The 25,285-nt window shown below is 34.3% G+C and overlaps 3 protein-coding genes and 1 long non-coding RNA gene across 6 annotated transcripts in view; 1 reads left to right on the top strand and 3 right to left on the bottom strand.

Annotated features, from left to right (window-relative positions):
• Positions 1-3,262: 3,262 nt before the first annotated feature.
• Positions 3,263-8,485, bottom strand: LOC102801309 (uncharacterized). 3 transcript variants are annotated; one of them, XM_085499706.1, is made up of 8 exons: positions 8,443-8,485; positions 8,144-8,269; positions 6,962-7,171; positions 6,161-6,379; positions 5,791-5,931; positions 5,103-5,234; positions 4,580-4,611; positions 3,263-4,355 (listed from the first exon to the last, which is right to left on the bottom strand). In XM_085499706.1, the coding sequence occupies exons 1-7, from the start codon at positions 8,450-8,452 to the stop codon at positions 4,598-4,600; spliced, it is 852 nt and encodes a 283-aa protein (XP_085355832.1). In that variant the 5' UTR covers positions 8,453-8,485; the 3' UTR covers positions 3,263-4,355; positions 4,580-4,597. The 3 variants fall into 3 exon arrangements, with proteins under 3 accessions (XP_085355832.1, XP_085355833.1, XP_085355834.1); XM_085499707.1 differs by having other exon boundaries at positions 4,591-4,611; XM_085499708.1 differs by having other exon boundaries at positions 5,791-5,892.
• Positions 8,486-8,511: 26 nt separating this feature from the next.
• LOC146746129 (uncharacterized) lies at positions 8,512-9,948 on the bottom strand. Its single transcript, XR_014929584.1, has 2 exons — positions 9,839-9,948; positions 8,512-8,541 (listed from the first exon to the last, which is right to left on the bottom strand). It is a non-coding gene; the product is annotated as an uncharacterized LOC146746129 (long non-coding RNA).
• A 735-nt stretch (positions 9,949-10,683) lies between these two features.
• LOC102808806 (uncharacterized) lies at positions 10,684-11,352 on the bottom strand. The gene has a single exon (XM_006821885.2). The coding sequence runs from the start codon at positions 11,350-11,352 to the stop codon at positions 10,684-10,686; it is 669 nt and encodes a 222-aa protein (XP_006821948.2).
• Positions 11,353-17,032: 5,680 nt separating this feature from the next.
• The window catches only part of LOC100372149 (uncharacterized), a 31,468-nt gene continuing 23,215 nt past the window's right edge, over positions 17,033-25,285 (top strand). The window contains exons 1-4 of the mRNA XM_085499410.1: positions 17,033-17,182; positions 18,155-18,322; positions 21,357-21,452; positions 22,138-22,333. Coding sequence (XP_085355536.1) covers positions 17,132-17,182; positions 18,155-18,322; positions 21,357-21,452; positions 22,138-22,333 — 511 coding nt within the window. The 5' untranslated portion in view covers positions 17,033-17,131. The remainder of the gene's footprint in view (positions 17,183-18,154; positions 18,323-21,356; positions 21,453-22,137; positions 22,334-25,285) is intronic.

Genomic DNA, 25,285 nt, shown 5'->3' with positions numbered 1-25,285 from the left:
GCATATATGTACTGACATAAATAAATAAATAAATAAATAAATAAATAAATAAATAAATAAATAATTCTTTCTACCTCTTTGCCCTACAAATAACGTTCCTTTTACAGCTTTCGTCTATGTGTCGCCTCACCTCAATGTCCTGGCAATTATGAATGTATGCGGCATGTGACGCCCACTATGGTCTCGTACCTCGTACCATCTATCTTTACTGTTTCGATATAACGTCATTTGTAAAAATGTAATTTTATACTGTGTCAGCAAAATTACATTAATTAACAAATAAATCGTGGCTTCTATAACAAACATAAACAATATTACAATATTAACTGCTATTTTTTGTTAAATGTAGTATTAAAGCTTTCTCGCGCCCTGCTTTCTGACTTTTATTTGTAAAATTGTGTCTTATTCAACTTTTATCAGTTTGGTTGATGCTATGTTAACTTTGTCAAGCCTAGTAACTATTATTATGGTCTCGCATATCAGGTTCAAACTTTACCGTGACGTCTTGGGATATTTTCATGTATAATTGCGAATCAAAATGCATAATCAAAAAGGTAAAATATACATAGAATATTCAACACAAGGTACAATTCAATATTTGTACCGAGTATCGCACTAAAATACTATAATAATATATTTATTCCATTGCCAATACAAAATATCACAGTTTTATCAGTTGTTGTGTTTTACTGCATTGTCGGTTTAATGGTATAATAGACTGGGTGGGAGGGTGCGTAAAACAAAATGAACATTTCATGTCTAAGACACTATTTTTTATATTTTAATAGCTATATTTTATGGAATCCAGTTTACACTGTGTGATATCAGTGTTAGGTAACACTGCCTCGATAAAATGACAAGAAAGAACCCACTTTTTACAACTTGGTTCAGCGTTCATGAAAAAGGTTGTTTGATGAAATGTTTTTCATGAAATAAGGGATAGTGCATTTGCTAGGAGACAATACTGGAAATCATCTGTAATATAGACAGTTTTAATGTATTGTTCCCTGGCAAGCTCGTATTTAAAGTGTTACCTGTTTTGAAGTTCGGTTGTTGTTAATCAAACTCAATGGCCGACAACAAAAGTGGCAATTGTAATACAACAATCATGTCGATCGGTACTATAAGATTTGATTTTAACCAACTGATCTCGATAGTGATGTATGGTATACTGTCAGTTATTTCTGTGTCTATTCTGTATATGACACTATCGCAACCCGATTTTCTCTTTCAGTTTCGATCCGGGTAGGGATCACATAGAATCACATTGACTGATTGATGTACGTTATGGTATGGTGTTGCAGTAGATTTGTTATGTTGATTTATTTTGGTGTTTAACACGTTAGATTTATCGAACTCTTCGTATCGTCGACCTTCGAGTTTGGTTAGTTTTTCTGGTAATCTGTAGTTGTAGCTTACAATGCGAAGTTTGTTTATAATATATATTTCTTGATTGTCTGATACACTCACAGCATATAAACCAAGTCTTAGTTTACCAGAAGTGGGGAATGTTTCAATGTCAAATCTAAATGTGAATCAGGGGAAGAACTCTAGGAGGCAAAATACCCACTGCATGTAAACAACTGTCTGTCTGTTCGTCTTTCGATGTCTCCGATTCTCCGTGCCTATATTTTTGTGTCTGGATACATGTCTCGTTGTGTATGTCCTTCCGTTCGTTCGACATTCCGTTCCTAATTCGAATTTGAACTAGCAAAAATCACTACATATTACCGTTTATCCATTCCAAATGAAGTAGTTGCCAAGGTTATCAAAATAGTTAGATATATGGAAGATAGTGCCTTCACATTACTTAAATATTGGCAATTTTATGCTTGGCTTCCTATTTCGAAATTATTAATGCCGATTTTTATTGGTTAACCTATGATTCATCTATGCTGGCATGACAACTCGCAACACCATTTACATAAAGCCAGATTATTGTTAGTTCTGTCATTCAAACAATAATGAACGACCAGCCACCTCATAATGGACGAAAGCTCACTTTCGCGACATATATGGAGCACAAAGCGTGCTTGAGTGAATACCAGTGGATTTCCTGCCACTAAAAAATAGAAAATGTGACGAAAAGCCCACAGTGAACAGAGCAGTTCATCGACACCACAGGGGCTGGTCAACCCACGGCAAGCATGAAAGCGGTTTTAGAAAACACCCACTATTTCAGCCAATCAGCATCAAGTCAACGCCTGTGATGGCTGGTGACGTACAGAGGAAACCTTTCAAACGTGTTCCGACCCTAACAATGTTTAATACTTGCGTAATTTGATCGTGGTTGTGAGTTAAATGTCATGAATTAGTTTTCGCGTATCTGTTGATCGACCTATTTAGTTGAATATTAGCGAATTGCTGTGTTATGTCTGGCATCGTTTAGGCCTATTTGGAGTTTTGGACGGAACTTGGCTTAGTGATTTAGAACTAATTACGAGATAACCGTCGCTATTCTGACTATTAATTCTGACAGTTGGTATTCGTAGTTATTAGTGTAGTGAACGATTAATCAAAAGATATGACGTATTCAGTACTTAGTGTGATTGGCTTTATGATTGAAGGTTACGCCCTAGAGTCTTTTTACTGTTTTGTAATTGGTTAGAGTTTTGAAAATGAATAAAGAGAGTTTGAGTTGGTCTTGACGAGTACACCACGAGAGACGCAGTCGAGAGTCCAGTCCTGGAGAGCCTTGGGGCGAGTGTTGACGCAGTCTAAGAGAGCCTTGGTTCAGCCTTGCGATAGTCTTGGAGATTTTTCCCCAGGGCGCTGTGTCTTATAGAGTGCTCGATTGACCGACTAAGACGAGAGTTGAAACGTATTTCGTTGTGTGTGTCTTATTTGACTGTAAAGTTAAAGTGACTTTCCCGGTCGCATACCTCAAGGGGACGAGATATAGAGACAGAGACGAGATTCCCCCCTGGCAAGTGTGGAGAACCCCAGAGGAGAAGAATTTCCCCCCTGATATAAATATGTCGACTATATATTTTATTCAGTTTGTGTGAGATTTGTTCAAAGGTAAATTGTGTGTCATCCCTTCTCACACTTCATTCGCCGTCAGTTGACAAGCCCCTGTGGATATCCTCACACAATTGTCTGATTTGGATATTGATAACTGTTGTTATCGGCAATGAGCCATTTTATTTGATGCCGATTTCAGTACTTGTTAACTAAAAATTTCACATTTATTCGTTTCCGAAAGCAACATTGTCCATGGTTTGGGGCCTTGGGATGCATTATCGCAAATAATCTGCAGTAATGACGTCATAAAATTCACAGGTATTGATAATACTCAATATACACAAAGCATGTCTGATAATTCAACCTAACATGAAGCCAACTACAACGTGAGAACAACATTTTGGCTTTTACAAATTTCTCAAAAATAATGGTTTCTCATAAATCACTTTAAAGGGAATATCCCTCATGCAAATACGCCTGAACAATCAATCCAAGTCATTCACTGCCAAATTAGATAGTCACACACATTGAGATCCATGCTACAAACAACCCCCATAATAACTTACTGGACCAAACATTGCTGTTTTGCAAATAACAAATGCAATAGCAAAATGTAGAATGACGCAGAGTATCAGGTCTTTTTCTACTTAACTGATTACAAACTCCATAATAAGTGACTTAGCACTTTTAGAATCGCCGTCCACCAACCCTTCAACATAAACTTCAACAAAGCATTCCACATTTCGCATTGTTTTTGAGTAACTCGCTGTTTTATGTGACTGTTTCTGATGTTACATGAACGTACCACCTTTCCCGCACATCTACAACACTGTGTGTTCTTTGATGAAAAGTCAGTTGATTGACATATGGGAGGATTGTGTGCTGATCGAAAGTTTAGTAGTGAACGGATAGTTTGTTTCTTCATAATATTATCATGCTGGACACCGCCTTTAACACTCGATGCATGCTTAGTATGATATAATCTTTACTAAATCAGTTTCACTAAAGTTTCTGTACATTCCATAGTTTCTTTATAACATAGTGAGATATAATATAATTATATTCGAACCTCCAAAAGCTGAACAAAATAGTAAACACCACCACCTTAATTGAACGAAAATAAAAAATAATAAACTATCCGACAATATAATTTCAACTAGTCACCCCTCCTGTTGCAATTTAACGCCAGTCGTAACTCGATGTTATTTTTTAAAATATGAATATTGATATTGAGTGTACACAATCATTCTGAATATACATAACAAGTAAAATTTTAATTTTGGAGACATGTCCTTCAAAATGACATCATCTTCAGAAGTTGGCAGAGTGCATCTAATCATACAGTTGCTATGGCTACGATGATTGGATAATGTGCAGCATCACTGTGTGATCTGAATTAAATACAAACAAATATTAGTGATGAAACAAACTTCGAGACAAAGTTAAATTTACCCAATTTAGTTGAAAATCATATTAAATTATTCATTCTTAATCGGATTTTGTTGTTAAATGCATTAGACAATGAAATGTACATGCTAACTGTCTGGGCATCTCTCCATAGTGTACCATTTTTATTGTAGCAAAATATACAATATACACGATACAATTTACTTACTCCTGACTTACACATTCATCACTTTATCAGACCTAACAGAAAAACATACAAGAAAAATGAAAAAGGGAAACACAAATTCATAGGGAATGAAACAGTTCACCAATATACTTTATACTCATCATAAGAAAATGTCAACACAAATTTAAAGAATGCACGTGTTGATGATCGGTAAACGACACCATTGAGGGTCTTTATTTGAACCCACATTTGCCGTAACATGCACATATTTAATGCCGTATACCAAGATACGTCGATGGGAAATAAAGACTTTTAGTATACATCACCATCATGAGAATATGTGGCATGCACGTATGTAAACAACTAAACACATCATAATAATGAATATGTTAATTTATGTATTTGCAATTGACATGAACAAATTCAAATTACAGCCGCAGCGTCAAAGTACTAAGCATATGCAGAATTCCTGAGAGACTTAATAAAACAAAATCGTGCATAGAATTCTAAACTTCGTCCTCAATTAAAGCACTCTCTAGTAATAATAACTATGTAAAATATTAACCAGCAGTATCCAGGTTAGCTTCCGTCTCATCACCATCGACATCTTCATCCTCCTCATCGTCGTCATCGTTATCACTAATATTTTCCTCTGCCTTTTCAATCGGTGCTAGAGCGGGCTGGGTAACTTCCGCTTCTATACATGAAACAAAAATCTTACTTAGTTTATTAAGTAATTGGTGCAATACATCTACCATATTGTACATAACCCGGGGTATCTTCCCTGTGTTAACTGTAATGAACTAAGATTACAGATAGAGCAATTAATGATATAAATATTCTAGTCACATTAGACAACGGCATTTGCTCACTAAATTTAGAACACTTTATACTCTTGTTTGAAGCAGAAAAATAACAAAGAATCGACTGTGACTAACGACTCTCAGACAAGCTGCATGTTAAAAAGCAGTTCCATGTTAGCAGGGACGGATCTAGGATTCTGGAATAGGGGGGGGGGGGCGATAAGTTGACCTAAGGCCAAGTTCGCGAGCGCCGATGGCGCGAAGCCATGTTGGTTGTTGAAAATAAGGGGGCTCGCGGCCCCCTCGGCGCCCATCTAAATCCGCCAATGGTTAGATTGCAAACATGAAAGAGATTGGTTTCGTTTGGCTTATCTGTCGGTGAAACGTTAACAAAACAAGGTTTTGTAGAGTCGTACAATTTTAAATTGTCCGCCATATAGACACACATACCTTGTTCGTCGGGTTCTGGAGCTTTAGGTGGATCCGCCACAATATCATCAGGATCTTCCCCTTGCTTCGGTGGCACCGCTGGTACTACTTCTTCGTCTCTGCCTGAAGGTGGGACATCATAATCAGAATGCCCACTGTCATCTAGAACATTGTATTTACATGTCAAGTGAGTATAGTATAGTTGTTAAAATTATTAAATGAGAATGTATAATAATCAACATGTAATAATACGTCCAGGAATGGAGGCATGATTCGAAGTGGTTATTTCTACATTTGTGAGAAGTATTCTCATTCATTGAATGCAGTAATTTAGCTAAGCGATTATTGCACTCGTTTAACGACATGTTAATCGATAAGACATCCTGCATACCATCTTCTTCTTCAGCGCTTTGTAACTTGTCCTTCAATGATTGGTTTTCTGCCTGCAGATCGGCGATTGTGGCGTCTTTCTCTGCTATAGTGGCGTCTTTCTCCGCTATAGTGGCGTCTTTCTCTCGTAAATTGGTTTCCAACACAGTTATCTTGACCTCCTTCATCGCAATATTTTTGTGAAGTCGATCTACTCGTTTTGCTGCTTGTACTTTCTTGTCTTCAATATGCAAGATGTTATAAATCAATATTATTTTGAAATTTAGTGCGACAATGTGATATTGTGGTTATCAATCGCGTTCGCTATATTGTATTTTTACTCTACCCTTGTATTCAGATAAAATGTGGGTATCCAATCTTGCGAATGATCGTTAAACAGCTTTTGTTTAAATGCAATTCACAGTTATCTTTGCATTAGTATGAATGTCTTCCATGCAAGAATCCTAAACATTTTTTCAGCGTGGGACATCCAGTTTAAGCGGTTCCTAACAGTGTCGATTGCAGATTAATGTGAAAATTAAAAGAGTACAACCTCTCCAGCCAGTTTCATTTAGTGTAGTCGTGTTTAGTCAGGATAATAAACTTGGCGACGAATTTATTATTGTGGCATGCAAATTTCCCAATGACATAACGAAAAAATTACCATAATTTACACTTGGTATCAACACTGTGTCGCGACGAAAACTTGTGTTCTATTGCGCTGTGGGGGAATTCACCATCGTTATAATACCATTTGATAAAATCGCCAGATATGCTATTACCGCATGTTATAAAGTATATTTCACATTGTCATGTATTATACCTTTTCTGATCTTGAATTGAAAAGATCTCAATTGTTTGATAGTCTTCATCCTATTGGCTCTTCTTAGCAACTCGCATAGAAACTCTATGTTATCATCCCATAGGAACCCTTCTTCTTGTAGCGCATTTATGAAGTCATTGGAATTATGGATCATTTCCAGTTGCTCTGACGTCAACACGTCACAGTTCTTTTTCAAACTAACCAATGTTTCTGAAATAAGTCATAACACATGTCATAGTTTGAATAATGACAGTTTAGACTAAGATGTTAAAGGTGCTTTATTACTTGTATTGCCCGTCATTGGAAAGAATTCAGTTGACAGTTAATTGAAATCTATGAATATAATTTGTCATTTTCGAGCGTAAAGCTAGTTTCAAATTTATCTTTTTTTAAATAAATATATATTTGAAATGCACATTCCCGGTGAAATTAAGACATAAAATAGAAAATAGAAATACAGTTAATTTGAAATTAAATGTATAAAACAAAATCATGTTATATTTCAAACAGCTTGGCCCTGAAGTATACTGTTGCGTTCTACACTGAAATAGGCAGATTACCTTGAAATATTAAAACTAATAATAATTATATAAACATTAGCCATGTAATTTGCTTTGTATAAATCTGTTTAAAATAAATTCGAATGTGCCATGTGAGACTAATGTGACGTGTTAAAAATGCAATATTGAAGACTTTTTTTTAAATATTTCTGTCGATACTCCATACTGTAAACCATATCAGATTATGCTTTAAAGCAGGGGAGTCGTCGCCTGCGGATGCGTCAGATGGCCATAGCGTGTCATTGTTTACAAACAAGTGTCTACCAATTGGCCTTTACGTTTTTAGTGTGTGTTGCTATCATTACTTGGAACTTAATTCCCGCGCGTGCGCAAGTGACGACCCTCCCGCTTTAACATCAACTACAGATAGTTTTGCAGCACACATAACAATATTCGTTATGTTACCATAACGACATCACGTACGCACATTTGGTTTACGCGACGTTGCAGTATTATTTATGATCAACAACTTGCATGTTTAAGATAGATATTATAAACATATATTACAGGAATTGTATTAATACATTGTTTACTAATTGTATCGACTCATCCTGTTGAAGTAATCAGTACGACCCGGAATGGTTTATTTTTTGACGTCACGAGTGAATAGAATATCACTTACTATGGTCCATCTTACGGCAAATATTATGAGCATATCTTGGTAATCTATCAATTCCTTCATCAATATCCGAACACGTCAAACTTGTATGGGATCCTTTCTTGTTTCGAGCGTAGCGGGCAGTCACACCTGGAAGGAGGATTGGTGAATTTAACGGCCCGTCGTTAGATACATGGTTAATTGTCACAGTTTTTAAATTCGCCAAGGGTCACTGTGAGTACATATACAGTCGTATACAGGATTTACAGTATCCTTTTAATTAATTAAATTAATGAACGCTATGTAATACTATCAATACTTACGTTTTGACATTTTAGAAGTTTGGTAAAATAATCTGCTCCGTTCGTAAAAACTATCCTATCCTATGTTCCTTCTTCGTGGGTACTTGCAGATAGCTGATACTGTAATGCAACATTAAAAGATTCTCATTGGTAAAAATTTGCATCTTTCGATCACCCCCCCCCCCCCGGAATCCGTCGGTTTCTTAGAAATTCCACGTTGTTATCCCATGTTGTTGTTTTTTACTTTTACGCACGTGCACAGTGTATGTCGTGTTGAGTTTTTATCGGTATTCGCAGACAATTTGTTTTGTTTATCTATGCCGAACTGTGAAATACTTCGGGTTGTCATCGTAACGCTAATATAAATTTGAGAGTGAAGAATTGTATTGTGCTTCTCTGCTCGTTGTATTTCGTATAACGTAATATAAAAACATGCTCGCATTTATTTACTGTAAGTTATTTTTCCCTTCCTTCGATTTCGAACGAATGACGAGACAGTTGGTATTGTACCGAGAGGGCACAATAATGAAATAAATGAATTACTCTCCAGTGCTCAATTTCTAGCTTTATAACTACTAATATTTTTTAGCTTAGCACTTTGCCCATACATGAATAAACTGGAGTAAGCTAACTGAAGTGCTGTGATGACTGTACTTATTAACTAGAACTCAGATTACAATCAACGAAACTAAACAAACTGTATATAACAAGATGAACTCTTCACCCAAAACATACAGTCCATGGCACCATGAAATATAATGATTAACTCGAAAAATCTCGACTTGCTGTAATGGTGTATAAATGCATTTCATACATATGAAATTTCAATTAAAATTGATTTTTTTTCTTCGCCTAGTTTTGAACTAGATTACAGGATGTGGCTGTACATTCTGCTTTCGTTGTGTGTGTGTGTGTGTTTCTTATCGACAGTATGTCAAAGGTCAGAGTTCGAAACGAAGTGTGATGGATACATTGTATCTCAACTCTGAGACAACAAGTTGTTATGAGTCTTCCAGGAGTCGAATACTGCTTTCTCGAATTACATTATTTAAGAGTTTCAATGACGTTTTCGTAATGCATTTCATGAAGCAATTCTATACGTGTTCGATGTTTAGAGGCTGACACAAACACACACGACTGTAAATTATTAACTTTATGTTGTAGCCCAGTCACCTCATGTGCTTGCAGGAATAATTCTTTCATCCATAAGTTCGTTTTTTGTGACGTCTGTAATTAATCCATTACAGTTATTTCAAATTATTTTGTGATGAACACGCATGCTTGGCATGTATATTTCATTGATCACAACCATAAACTCACCAAACATACATGGCGATGTTAACAGCCACATTACACATTGCCGCAATGATACATCGTACATATTCTAAAGCTGTCTTAATTATTTAGTAATACATACCTGTGTGTTTCCGCTTACAAGTCTAAAGTAATCTGTTACCAAACCTGCCAGTTACAGTCGGTTTATATACGGTACTCCTGGCAATCTGTATGTTCTGACGGAATCGTGTATATTTGCTTTACTCATCTGTCCAAAGGTCATACTATAAAGACCAGTTGAGGGAGTGATGTCATGTATAATGAATGATAATATTTATTTTTTGCTGATATCTCTCTGGTAAAATAATATAGATCACATTTCAAAGATACTAATGAAGTTTTCAGTAAAATTAGATTTAATTAATTAGTCCCTAACTGAAATTTAAAAAAACGAACATATAGTGTCTGGTTGCCAAACTACATATACATATATAAAACATGCAAATTCCGAACAAGATGAAAACAGTCAGCATGACATGGTCTTAATGTTTCATATGGAGTTTACATTGTTACATTTCTATACAGTATAGAATAGCACTAACAATCGTAGACAAACGTTAGTAAAATTAATTATATTGCCGTAGAGGGCAGGTGGCAACATGATACTTCACGTTAATTGTCAAAGTTAGGAGACGATTAACCAATGTTGAATTCGTGGGTACAAATCACTGTACTATTATGTACGAGTCAAAATAACATATACGAATCGCCTTAATCTAAAATGTTTAGCATATGTCTTAATTAGTCTGGGCGGTGATCTTAGTTAATTTCTAGTTAATTGATTACATTTTTCACGATTTAATATGTGTATCATTGTCTGTAAACTCTTCCAGATTTGCATATTACGCAAATGTTGAATGTTTAACTATCAATTATGCAGATCAATGCGCATTGTGATATTGCCATATTATCGATATATACCTTATGTTACCTATCCTCCAGATGCCAAGTGGCACAAAGGGCCTCCACCGAGCGTCTCCATTCTGTCCTATCAGCTGCTGCAACTCTGGCTTCCGCCCATGACTTCCATCCAGCCTTGTTTCTTTCCTTCTCTACAGTGCGTCGCCAAGTTGTTTTGAGTCTACCCCGTTTCCTTTTCCCTTCTGGTGCCCATGTCAATGCTGTGTTACAGATGCTTGTGGGTTCCTCCCTTAAGGTGTGCCCAATAAATTTCCATCTCCTCTTCATTACTGTAGTGCTCAATTTTTCCATCCCAGTCCTGGTTAGCAGTTCTTCATTCCTAACATGGTCTTGCCATTTTATCTTCATTATCCTCCTTAAACACTTTGTTTGAAAAGTATTGAGTTTTCTTTCGTCGCCTTTTGTCATCTTCCAGGTTTCAGATCCATATAACAGCACTGACAACACCAATGATTTGTACAACTTGAGTTTTGTTGCTCTCTTGATTTTGTTATTGTTCCATATTTTATTAAGCTGCCTGAATGCATTTCTCCCCTTTGAAATTCTGTTTTCCATGTCTCCCATTCCTCCTCTTGATTTTGTCAAGGTTGCATCCAGGTACACAAATTCGTTGACATCTTCAACAACTTCGCCATCGATGTAAATTCTGTCAACATTTCTTGCATTAATTCTCATTAATTTTGTCTTCTGGGAATTCACTTTTAGACCAACTCGTTGAGCTTCTGTAAAAAACCTGTCAGTTTTTTGTTGGATATGCTGTTTTGTGGATGCTATCAGCGCCAAATCATCTGCGAAATCCAAGTCATCCAACTTTGATGTAAACTTCCATCTAATCTAATTTATATACCTTATATTGAGCGAAATGAATGTGATTGAGAACTCCATACGATTCATAAAAAACTGAAGTGGGTTTAAACAATGTCAATTTACAAACACGTGATTGCACTGGTATGTCAGTCCTGGTAGGAACACGTCGCCCCGAACGTCATTGTATGACTGCACCCTCCTTCCCAGTAGACGCTACGAGTAACTGAAATGAAACCAAAAGCAGATTTGAATTACTAACATGTTTGCAAACTCCACAATTACAACTGTGTTCGTTCGCATCCGTTACTCGGCAATTTATGTGTACAATTCACCCAGTTCATTGTTAGAATGAAGCCTTTTTGAACCGACAGTGTAGTTTAAATACATTATTACATTCAGTACACAGAAGCCAGTCAGTTCAGTTCCATTATTTGTCGATTTCCCTGAACCAGAGGAATCTCTCTTGACAAGGTAAGGAAAGATATTTGCTCGTTAAGAGCTAATCGAAGGTGTTTATGTTATGTGAAGTTCCTTTTAGCTTGTTCGGCATCAAATTTAACGTGGATGAATTATTTTTTCGCTTGTATTAAGGCAGTAACTGCTTGATCATTGCTTTAGCTGTTGCAAAAATATGAGTAATATTGATAATCAAATGTGGGTGTGATGATTGCTCGCCTTGTTTAGACTGCTCTTAACCGTTTCTCTCACAAAAGCAATGCAAATGAATATAACATACCCAATAGTAGATCCTCAAAAAATAGAGGTATAGGGAAATTTATCCAATAGCACCAAGCAATTGACTAAATAAACCGTAAAAACAAAATTAGACAACTCACAAGTACGATACATAGTGAAATCAGTAAGAGAAATATATGTATAAATAGATTCCATTCCATATATATTCTTGTGTTTCGAAAGGAGTGAGTATATCCTGTTCTGCATGTGACACTCGTCTTATACCATTCGGAGTCATACACAAGCTGTTTCTGTGTTAAACCGGATGTCTGTATCTTTCAAGTGACATTGATACCATAATGTTTGTATCGGTTCAACTACAAGTTCATTATATCTGCGTACATTACACTTGGCTTATAATAATGCTATTAGATTATTTTTTAAGCTTAAACGAGCTTAAACTAGTGCAGGTAACAACGGGAAAGAAATAAACGTATTTTTAAACGTATTCTCTCTTCACAAGCGATTTCTGTAAAGCTTAAAGGGCGGTGGTCGCCGTGTGCTGTTCGATATGAGACTCATAGCGACGTATACAACGCGTGTAAAATACATTGTTTATTTACATGAAATTTGAACACGCGCTGCGCGAAGACCACCGTGAGTGAGTGTTTGTGTTAAATGCGACGCTTAATTTGTTATCGAGGTTTTGGTGTAATTATAGAAATGTTTTATATAGAAAGGGGTTTTTTGTAGTGTATAGTTACGTTTTGTCCTATTAACCATGTTAATCCTGCAATAAATATATAAAAAAATATCTGGCACAAAACCTCTCAAAAGTTAAGGCTACTCATTCTCTACAAAAACTGGTATTTTAATAGTTTTGAAATAAGAAGACAATAGAAATTATAAAACATTGGTTAAAAAGTCTGCATATGTATTACAAGTCTTGGCACGACGCATAAGCTGAGAAATATATATGTAGTATGAAACGGGGTGTTGCTGCAAAAGTATGGAAAATCTATGATACAAAATTTAAATCATCTCTCTTGTCATATCGTTGGCTAGACACCTGGCCTTATTGAAAGCACAGATCTAAGAATGAAGCATATTCTATAGACTCCCTAATCTCAAGTTCAAGTGTACATATCATTGGGTTATAATCGCTAAATTTCTTTGGGAATTTCCAATATCCTCATTCGATTTATACTACTTCTGGAAAAGATGACATCACAGTAATTTGGAGCGCCTAATGAAAACAAATAAACATAAAAACACACAAATAAATAAATAAATAAATAAATAAATAAATAAATAAATAAATAAATAAATAAATAAATAAATAAATAAATAAATAAATAAATAAATAAATAAATAAATAAATAAATAAATAAATAAATAAATAAATTGGGATTTGATAAACACAATTTACTTCTCGAGTTTGAAACTACTGCTGCTACTGCTGGGAAAAACATAAAAATAAAGAAGATTACATTCATGCACTACTCCGTGCCTGGACTCAAATTCTAATTGCTCTGATAAATCCCGGATCAGTTGTAGAAGCTGTTGAAGAATATTTAACTCAGTACTTAAGGGGTATGGAAATGGAGCACTTAAATGTGTGATTTTTTGCGCAAGGTTTGACACACCCATACACAAATATAATATATTGCGTACTATATTCAACACTGCTATCCAGCCGCGATGTAATTTGTTCTCAAAACAACTATTTGCAAGTGATATCATGTTTGCATTACAAACCGTATTATTAAAATATGACATCAGAATAGAGCCAAGCCAGTTTTTTAATGAGATTCCGTGAAAACCAAATGACGAATTCTTGTTAGTGAGCATCTCTCAGTTGTGTCTACTTTCCTAGTATTGATTCAGAGGATTCAATTTTAGGAAATTCTACTAACTATTAGTTATTTTCCAATATATAAACTAATTATGAATATATTTGGGTGTCATATTTTTTAAATAAAAGGAGATTACGAGTTATCACCAAAACTTTCACTTTAACAGAGACATGTTAGTGAAATGTGTTACTTATCTGATGACAACGGGATACATTGTAAAACATTATATTCTCTTATATTCTCTAACAACAAAATAATATTTTAAATAAATAATAATATGTGTTTAAACTACAAACATAATTGATAAATCTGTAGGTAAATAAGAAACAAAACTAGATAAACGATATGAAGGTCGCTTCAAGGTTATTTATGTAGGAAACCTCAGACTGTACCAATATTTTTTTAGCTTAAGATCCATTTTTTAGTTGCCGTATCAGTTTTCTGACGTTTCTAGTGCCTAGACATCGTAAACAATGTCAAGATGGAATTATTATACTCATGTTTACTTTGTTTACTGTTAAATGAGTGGAATGTAAAATAATATACGTAAAAATAAATACCGGAGCATTTAACAAACACACAATGCGATGTAAAATGGAGAATTTCTCGCCTGGGCAATCTACATTGTTTAGTTTTGTCAGTTACTCTTTTGAAATCGTTACCAGATTTGATTTGATGTCGTACACGGGCAACGTCTGCTTTTCAAAGATCGGAAATCGTTAACACGTACACGTTTGTCAGGAAACCCGCTAAAAATTATTCCTCATGCCTGGCTATTTGTAATCTGCAGCTAGCGGAACTAGACATTAAATTATAAAACATACCAGTTTACGTAATTTGACAAATGGCCGCCAGGGTAGGGTGTACTATGTGGGGTTCCTCCCTCTTATATTTGTTGCATGTTGAAGAATTCTAATACCTTTAAATTGTCTGTTTTTTTTAATCACGTGATGTCTAAGACTGCTTCCCATGGTAACAGTTATAACAGCTGACAGCGCAATATAAAGAATCCATTAACATCTGTTACGTTAAATGTCTGTACAATCTTGTAGGCATGGACACTCTGTATATTCATTACCTACTGTAAAATACTTTATTGTCGCTTGGAATTAATTTTCACTATTTTCACTGAAGGAATGGTTCAATGAAAATAAAATCTAGCGAATATACTTTTTTTCCTATATTTTACACTCAACTCAAAAATCAGTGAAAATAGATTTCATACAAAACACCCAAAAAGTCGTTTCAGCGAAAATTAATTGCAGCTAAAATAAAGTATTTTACAGTATATCAAATAATTTTAACGAATTCAGCTTCACTCGTACCGCTGCTGCATCTTGGATTACCTAACTGGTCACTTATATTTACAAGTAAATCCATACTAAATGACTGCATTATTTATTTTTAAAACGTATCTTAAATTTAATAAAATATAATGATTAGACAAAATGGCTCAAATACTATACGTTTTAATTATTGCATTAGAAAAAAAAATACCGCGACAGTTACGGTTTTACGTAGCGATATATAAAACCGTAAATTCTGTAAATGTTACGTGGTATAGTATTACTGTTACTTACACTCGTACAAAATGTCTATACAATTTGTTTATATCACCGAAACAAATCACCTAGAAGTGGCGTGCATAGTAAAAGGGCACTAACAATACTGCTATGGGGCAGAATAGCAAGACGAACTTGTTGTATGTTCTACTTGCAGCTTTGGGTAAGATTTTCTTCTTTATAGACGAAATGTTCTTCTAGTTGTGTTGTATTTCAGTTGGATTCTTCTTTTCTGGTGATCTCCTGTGCATATTTTATTTTCGAATTTGTTTTCTCGAGTCCCCTAGAGTTTACAATGGTTCAGCCCATATTTACATAAGTTGCAGCAATGTGCGGTGCACATACATTTCTTGAGTGATGTATTGAGCCTCGATTTGGTAACTGGCACTGCAACTAGCGGGCATTGTATAAAGTGACCTAGTTAAACGTCCAGCAATTGAATATGGGAACCGTGAAATACAACGGGTAATGAAGGGGAAAATATTTTACCGGGCATTTTTCTTAATATAGGACAGTTTGCACGTCTGTTGTTTTTCACTGGACACTGCCATAAGGTATACATTTTACAGTATACCAGTACATACAAAAAATAATGTTAATTTACATTTACTAAAGCGTATTTAGGCTGTAGGTGGATATTCCACTGTATGATTTTGTTATGGTCCGTGAAACAGAATATTTTGCCCTGGTGACGTGGTTGCGTGAGCAGATAAGCTACTCACAAAGGAGATTGCAATAAAATCAACAACCCTATTTACCATATTTATACCCTTAGAGAGTTGGATGGGGCAAATACAAATAGCAAGGTTATTTGTCCCAGATCACGACAGACATCATTTTTATATGTTGCTAGACAGGGCACATTTAGTAATAAAATGTAGTTAAGAGAATTATATAATTTGTTGGTGGTGTTAGAATTTAATGTAAAAAGTATGATTTTTATTGAAAGTTCTGTTTTGTATAATACTTACTTTCTTTTCGCCTGAGAATTAACACCATCTCAGAGTAATTAAAAGTACAATGCAAGGTCAACGCACTATCACACTATTCTTTATCGTCTAAATAATTTAATTATGAACTCTCTATGTATATCATCATTAAAAAAATATATAAAAATGATGTAATAAGGTATATTCTGAATAATATGTTGTTTTTCTATTCAATATTAAAAATCCCGGCTGAATGTATGCATACGAAATTAACAAACTGAATAATGATACCCTATCTCCGCGCGAATAATCACACAGATGCTCTGTGGGGTTGACCGCAAAATGTGTATTTATCTTCTAGGGGCAACATTAGCAGCATGTAACTTATATATCCAGAAACTACTCTCGAAGACAGATATGAAATCGGCGACTTGTTACAATTTATTTCTAAAATATCGCGACAACTTAACTCGACGAGTATTATCAGTAACTTAGGGGAACCGAAACAAAATTTACGATGCAGCAGCCTCGGCTCTAGGGAGTGTTGGAAGCTGATCTGTGGTGAGGAAGGACGAATCGTAGCGCTGATTACAATACAGATCTCGCTGGATCGAGACAGTCATCAATGTTTCATCTTGAGCCTCTGAGTGATGTTTTCCCTCTCAACCGCCAACAGGTAATACAGGTATTGAGTGTAGTATTTCGCGTAGTACCGTAGTGTGTTGCGTGGGTGGGGCGGTCAGTATGAATTGACTGACTCGCTGAAACTAGGGCATCGAGTTAGTCGATACAAAAAACTGTGTTTTTCATCATTGTGCCTCGAGGATTTCGCAATTATACGTCTTAGATCGAATGTCAAAACGCTTTTCTTCAGCTTTTCGCGAATGTCACGTCTCACTTTCATATTTTTAATAATATTTTCTCACAAGTTGCGTTGGTATGCGTGTAACTTTTTCTATTAGGGGCGTGGGCGATACGGCGAATAGCATTGTGGTGCTCAGTGCGGTATCGGCTGCATGTCCAGGGCATCGCGTATCTAATCCTTTTATTTTTGTGCTATAAAAATAGCGGGTTTCAATATTATTCCGATTTTAAACAATTATACCATACTGTCATTCTTTTAAAATGTACCCCGGCGTTTATAAAATCCGGAGATCGCGCTGACCTCGTCGAGTTCGTATCTACATTTTTCAAGGTCGTGACTAGTATTCATTGCGTTCATGTGACCTTGTCCTCATTTCCACTGCTAAAAACGAGCTCATTTCGTATGCATCACATAACACATCACGTGCCAGTCAGCAATGCAGCCATACTCGCTTTTATTGTGTTTCATCCACATTAGCCAAAAATGGGCGTGTGTCATTTTATTTTAGTTCACTGGTACAATTAATTATATTTCATTTATATACTAGTATGTATCGGCTGGAATAATGAATAATCCGGCTCATTGAGAGAGAAATGATCAATGTTACACCGTAAATCCATTTGAAAACTACTTCTCTGAAACCATTGATTGTACAATGCAAGCATTTAGTGTTTTAAGAACAAATGTGCAAGTTACACCAGGTGCTCAATATGCATGTTTTAAAACTACAAATTTAATTATTAAATAGGCCCCACTATATATTTTACCTGTTATTTGTTGCAGCTATTTAATGAAATCTTTACGATAAGCAGTAACCATGGTAACATTCACTCAGTCTGGTTTCATAATGGGCACACATATATAATATTGGAGAATGGGCGCAAGTTGTACACGTTAGACTCCATCCAGAATGCAACTCCCTATACTGATGAAGACGTCTTTGAAGCACAGGTATCAATAAAGAGATTTCAATCCGTGATTTTATTTTTCATTTGTTTTTAGGCATGCATGGTTCATGGATGTTGCATTTGTAACAAGTTATCCCTTGAAACTTGTGTTGTTGATTGGTCTATCAATTATATTCCTGTCACATGATTGGCTAAAAGTTGTCATGTGATATACTATTTTTCCTGTGCATTGTGGTAGATGACGAATGATTGGCTAATAGTAGCTATAAGATAAACTGCTTTCCCTATGTATTGTGGGAGATTTATGAATGGTTAAAAGTTGTCATGTGATATGCCATCCCTGTGCATTGTGGGAGATTTATGGTTAAAAGTTCTTATATAGTATGTTGCTTAGAGTACTAGTACTTTGGTGAACAATGTACATTGAGTTAAGAAAAATGTTTTTGAGGGTGTAACAAGATATAAATATCGCGTCTACTTTAACCTGAATGTTTTTTTAATAAGTACAGGCTGTCATCAATTGACACTCCCTAAATTTTAATGACTTGTTGGATTTCTGAATAAATGCACCCCTGTACAGTTTCCATTATTTTGTAGTATTAATGATAGCGTCAACTATCTGTCCGTCATATTGTCCATTTTCATTTTTCTCTACTGAATCGGCAGATTGTTCATCGTAAAAGAAAAACATATCTTTTCATTTCAAAATGAATGAGGTACTCCATGATTTGGGTTGGGAAGTATTCCACATAGCGTTCTTGCCACGCCCCATTTTATCACTGATAATGGGCTAGACAATCCTGTGAAGTGGGTTGGGGAAGGAGCTGCCTGACCTTAACCATACCTGCTTGCTGTGGGGTAACCTAATTACGGTTTATGAGGTGAAGGCTAAATGATATTAAGATTAATGAGTAATTTCACTGTAACCTAGTATGTTGTGTATTTATAGTGCCATATTGTGACCCAAATTAAAAAATATCACCACTGGAAACTTTCGTCAACTTCTGGGGTGAAAATTTGTAAAAGTGTGCTTTTTTCCCTTACAAATTTAATGAATAATCAATTAGCAGTGACAAATGCAGCAAATTTATTGTTCAAAATGAACTGTAGAGTTATAAGAATGATTTTTGTTGCCGTAGTTAAACTTTTAATGGAATGACAATAAACCTTGTATTTGTATTCACCACGGATACGTGTTCCTTTCCCCTTTGTATTTCAAAATCAGTATTTAGTCATTAATTACAAAATACTGAATAATTTCTTCTTTTTTTTTCTCATAAATTCTGCTCAGGGCCAGTAATTAATGTCATTCAGTAAATAATTGATGAAGACATAGAATAAAAACCAAAAAAACTTGACAAAGATGGCAGCAATGTTTTAACAGTGAAAGCATTTAACTCCCGGAGTACGTCATTCTTAAAGTACATCGGTAGGGTCAGTTACACATTATATTACAGAGAATCTTGTTATTTATTATTCTTTAAATCCTTCAAGCAATGAAAAGTAATTATTATTCAGCTGGTAGCAAAAGCAATAAAATTCATCCGTAAGTAAAATGCTGTACGAGAATGTTCAAATGTCTTCCTATTTGAAAAAAAGTCATATTGATTTGAACATTTTTTTTTTCTTTACATCGGATGCAGCATGTGATTGAAGTATAGTCGATCACTGGCATACTTTTATCTCATTTATATCTCAAAAAAATATTACTAAAAGCTGGTGACGATGTTATCATGAGGATACCAGAAAGTATGCACTCAGGCAGTACAGGATTGCATCAGCCTTCTCTTGGTCTTGGTGACTTGCTACCTTGGTGCATACTTTACGTTATTCTTCTAATAACAATAAATTGGCATCCATATTTTTTGAAGGACTAAATTACTTTTGTCCTTATAAGTTCAACCAGAATAGATTTTTAAAGCATCTTTCTCATTCGCTTTCATTGTCTAATTTTGTTCCACACAATTTGTATCAATATCGTTATTCTGATATTTTCTTATTACTATACTTGAGTATATTCGTTGTCATGACATTGTTTTCCTGATGTTTGATGTTTCCTTATGTTGAATATTCATCACCATAAAACAAATCACTAAACTGGGATTGAAATTTAATTGGTTGAATATCTGTCTGCATTCTTGAAAATAAAAAAGACTCTTTTGCTGTCTGAAATGTTTGGGTCATTCCAAACAGCGAGATTGTCATTCAATCTGAGAGAATATTAAAAAAAATGTTGTGAATTGTAAACGTGACAAGATGGCTGACACTAAAAGATACATTTTATGTGTGTGTTTTATTCACAATGGTTTTATGAGTTCACTGCTATTTTATAGCAGACATGAAGTGAGTTACAGGGAGTGGCTTTAGTCTGCTTAAGTAGCAAAATATTCTTTTCAAACTCATTTTACTTTGACCTACTCTGTATGTTTGAAAAAGATAAAAAATGTATCATTTAATTCACTCAGATTAATGCTGAAGTAAAAAAATGTTTTTTGATGATCTTGATGACCTAACTTTTGAAAATAATAGGAGCTCCTGATGTCAGTATATTGTTTTAAACTGACAATCTATTCAAAAAGTTTTAGTAAAACAGTCGCATCATGTCGTTTTTTAATTAATACTGTTCGGCTGACAACTCAACCTTTTGTATGGAGACAAATTTATTTAGTGGTCTATATATAATACTTAGTACCTTGAATGCAGGCATGTGGTATTTTGCAATGCAGCAATGTTGTTTCTGTTTCATGTGTTGCATCATGGGAAAATGTAGAGACAGAGAACATCTGCATCAAGCAAAGAATAGATCATGCAAGTATTTCCCCTTTTTGAGCACCACTTTTTGTAGTCAGTCACAAAATAAAACCCACATTTTTTTCCAAAATTGTTATCAAAACCTGTAGAAAATTGTAATAATTTTATTCAAAATAACAAATGAATTAATGATTGAGAGAAAACAACTCTTATATTCAGATGATTGTTCTTATCCCCTGCATTGTAAGCCTTTCCCAGTGAAATAAGTTTTAAAGCTGACTCTGAAATACTGAGATTCTTTGACATCAGATTGTTTTCTTTTTCAGTTTACTTCAAGTTCACGATATCTAGATTTGCCATTGATTTCATCACCGATAGTCAGTATATGTTTTACAAAGAAGAATCCTTCAATTACATACCTGGTGAGTGTCAGCTTTGAACTTGAAACCAATTTATCATATAAAAAATAGATAATTCAAATTGAGGACACACTTTAATTTCCTTGAATGAAATTTGTTATCTACCTTTACTGTTTGATATGTTTTGGTAAAGTGTTACCATGACAATTTCACAATTAACAAATACCAAAGCAATGCTGTTTTCAGCTTATTATAAAAGGATTATTTCCATTAATATTTTTGTTTGGAATCTGCAAAGCTGCTCACTACAATTATTAAAATTTTAATATAACTTTGAACTTTGTCATAGTTCACAAAGCTGCTTAATTGTTTTCATATTTTTTTTCAAAATATCGAGTAAGACCTGTAACACTATATCCATTTGTTAAATAACGACATAAAGACCCAGTGATGCCATGCTTGATAAAAATGATGCGAGCAAGAAACATCAATTTACAGTACAACCAGTAATTTGTTAACATTAACAAGGAGGAAACCCAATTTCTATAACTGCAAAATTTTACAACATTACAAAACAATTCATAAACATGTTGTCGATACATGTGTGATTTGAGGAAGGGAGGGAGCTTGGGAGAGAAAAAAAGTTTCATCTCATTCAGGTAAAAACAAAATCAAGACATCCCCATAATTTCCATTGGCCCTTCCCTTAATTTCTGCAGCAACTCAGATATATACATATGTATTTCAGTTCCATAGGAATGGTACTGTACAGTCCTGGTCCTATAATAGACATGTGCCACTATGGTGTAGTGTTCGTGAATTCTCTATTTGCCATGACGACAGTGAAATCGTATCAGTGGTATTGAAAGATGATATCTTGATATGGATTGAGAAAAGAAAATCATCCGATAGTTATGATGTTTGTAAGCAGCATTTATCCATAGGTAAGTATGATCTATAGAAAAAGTAGTTTGTGAGGTGCATACAATGTAAATATGGATTAAGTGTTGTATGTGATTGCCATTGATGAAACAACGATCTGCAGAAGGTACTAGGATTTGTTTTAATTTGAGATGTGTGTAATGAGTCAGCTTAATGAATGAATGAATGAATGAATGAATGAATGAATGAATGATGAATGAATGAATGAATGAATGAATGAATGAATGAATGAACAAATGAATGAACAAATAAATAAATGAATAAATGAATGAATAAATAAATAAAATATTTTTTTAATTAATAATAATTAATTAAATAATGGTTGAACAAATGAGAAAGGAAATGAATCAATGAATGAATGAAATCGATTGTAATAATAGAAATAGATATTTCTAGGGTCTGTGGCTTAATTATTATACCACCAAGCTGTAGCATATTTTATTATGAGATAAAATACAATTGCAGCGTTTAGTTTACAGTTCAGAATACATCATATGAAATTATTTATTGTGTCGCCATTAATTATGTGAATAAAAGAACTCCTATGAAATTGTGTCAACGCGACCGAGCCAATCATGACTGCCATGAAATGTTGGATTTTAAAATTGACGCGTAACATACGATGGTGAAATAAGGAATGCATCTATGTCGTTTGTGTTACGGGACGCTTTACTTATCACTTGATTATTGGAGCTGTCATTTCAGTGCCGATGTGTCACATGAGATCAAGGTCTGGTGGTGCACTTTGACCCAGGCTTGGAATTTTCCCCTGCGTGATCCTGGGATTTGAATTCTTATTTAAGGGTCTATAAAACATTTGTGTAAGCTTTATTTTCTCACGGTTTTGATGTGATTAAGCCAACTGCTCATTTGACAACTGCGACAACTTTATCCGCCAACTTACCTGAGAATGTTTGATTATTGTTTCATTCGTAAATTCCATCTTTATTTTATTATGTTGTGACAAAACAGTGAACAGAAGGTCTTTTAAAATTAAATTGTTTAACTGTTTTGGTCATGAATTAATTCTGAAACTTTGAATTCACTTTTAGCCAAATGTAGTCACATAAATTTGTTCATATTTTGTTATCAATAATTTTGAATAGTTTTCTGTAAGCAATTGGAAATTATATTTATATGTTCTAAAATTATAAAACAAATTATAGAATAATGGACACACAATTATGTCAAATGTTTGGGCGGAAAAAAATTATGACATACATAATAATGACATACATAATACTTGAATGACTTTTTGAAAATTAGTTTTTCCTTCATGAACTACAACATACCTCAATCTTTGATGACTGATTATGTGAGCGTCTGATTATCTATGTTGTGATCCAATGAACTCGTCACTATCTGCAATGTTTGAACACGTCTAAAGAGTTCACACGTGTAATCACAGAGCATGTTAACTAACTAAATAATAATGATTAACATGACCACAAGGGAATAAAAATAAAGGAAAACGTAATAAACTACTAAATTAAAAATTACTTTGATAACATCAATGTGGTTTGACTCTAACAACTGTTGTTGCTATGCTATTTTGATACAAGAAGTACAATTTTGTTATTAGAATTCCAAATTCCAGTTAATGGTATTGTGTTCATATTTAACAATAGTGCACTACCCATGCTGCAGTTTGGTAGATATGAGACCACCTGTGTGTACGTGACAGAACTGTGTCTCATTTACATATTTGTACGACTGTAACCTTGTGTTACGAATATTTTACATTCTGTCGTAAATTAATCTGAATATTTAATGATTTCATATTAAACATCAGGAAATATGATATTTAGTTTTAGGCTTCATTTGTATAAAGCAATTTAATGATTTATCCATTTGTAATATTGTGGATACTTTGTGTGATTACCTTACAACCATCACATCAGCTTTTGTAAAAAAGTCATTTTTCCTTCCCAATATTAATGTGTTTAAATCATCAAATCATCAGTCAAGTACTACAAAAACAAGGTGTTTAATTAAAGATATATAAAAACCATCAATTAAAAAAAATAATGCAGTTATGAAATACAACAGTCAATTATGTTAAGTTGCGATAACTTTGTTTCAAAATATTTTTGTCAACAGTAGTATAAGCTTTGTGTAGGTAATATTATTTCAATACTATTTTCAATATTGAAGTCAAATATGTTTCCGTCTAATATTGCAATATTCTGGGCAAAATATACAATGCCAATACTCGTTATCAATAGGCAAACACGGACAACATCAGAATCTACTAGCAAATTAAAAATGTTGGGAAAACAAAGGGGACAAACACAATGATACAGTCAATGTAGGGAGAAATACATGACACTCTTGAAACCAACCAGCAGATTTCATGTGTTTCAAAAAGAGTAAGCAAACATATTTTTTAACTTTTTACTCGCATTTGCTCAGAATGTATACCATGTTTTGTCAAGTCGTTAATATGACTATGCAAATAGATTAGTACCCTAATATTTTCTCTTCAAACTGACTTCCTTCCGAGGTTGCATAATAAATCAAATAATTGAAGTATATAATTTGGGAAAGTAGGTCATTGATGGGGGTTGTGTTGACCTTGATGGGGTTGACCTGACCTGTATTATTTACAATATGTTAATACCTGCTTGTGTTTCTTACAGGGTCTTGTTAATTCTCCTATAATTTTTAAATTCTAAAAGTAGATATCATATAATAATATTAAATGTTCAACTCATTGTTGGCAGAGAATTCTTCATATCATATTATCAAGATTTAAGAACTCATTAAAAACTTTTTATTTAACTTTTAAGTAAGTTCTTCCAGATGTCTGTTTTAAATTTGATCCAAATAGAAGAAAGTTTTATTCGCACTGGAATATAATAATAGTATTGATTTATGGATAAGTAGGTAGTGAAGAGGTGACCCCTCCTCCTTTTCCAAACACACTATTTAGAAAAACAATTCTAAAGTCCATT

The sequence above is a fragment of the Saccoglossus kowalevskii genome, chromosome 5 (genome assembly GCF_978046115.1).
Source record: "Saccoglossus kowalevskii chromosome 5, keSacKowa6.1, whole genome shotgun sequence".
Classification (NCBI taxonomy): domain Eukaryota; kingdom Metazoa; phylum Hemichordata; class Enteropneusta; family Harrimaniidae; genus Saccoglossus; species Saccoglossus kowalevskii.
The sequence above is the reverse complement of the archived record's forward strand: the minus strand, read 5'-3'. Positions and strand labels throughout refer to the sequence as shown.

Bases quoted from the DNA above. Each gene is read 5' to 3' on its own strand.
- LOC102801309 (XM_085499706.1), bottom strand. The intron at 6,380-6,961 runs GTATAATACATG...TGCATATTGAAG, and splicing joins TCAATTCAAGATCAGAAAAG to ACAAGAAAGTACAAGCAGCA. The intron at 5,235-5,790 runs GTATGTGTGTCT...TTTCATGTATAG, and splicing joins TCCAGAACCCGACGAACAAG to AAGCGGAAGTTACCCAGCCC.
- LOC102808806 (XM_006821885.2), bottom strand. From the start codon at position 11,352: ATGAGAATTAATGCAAGAAATGTTGACAGAATTTACATCGATGGCGAA.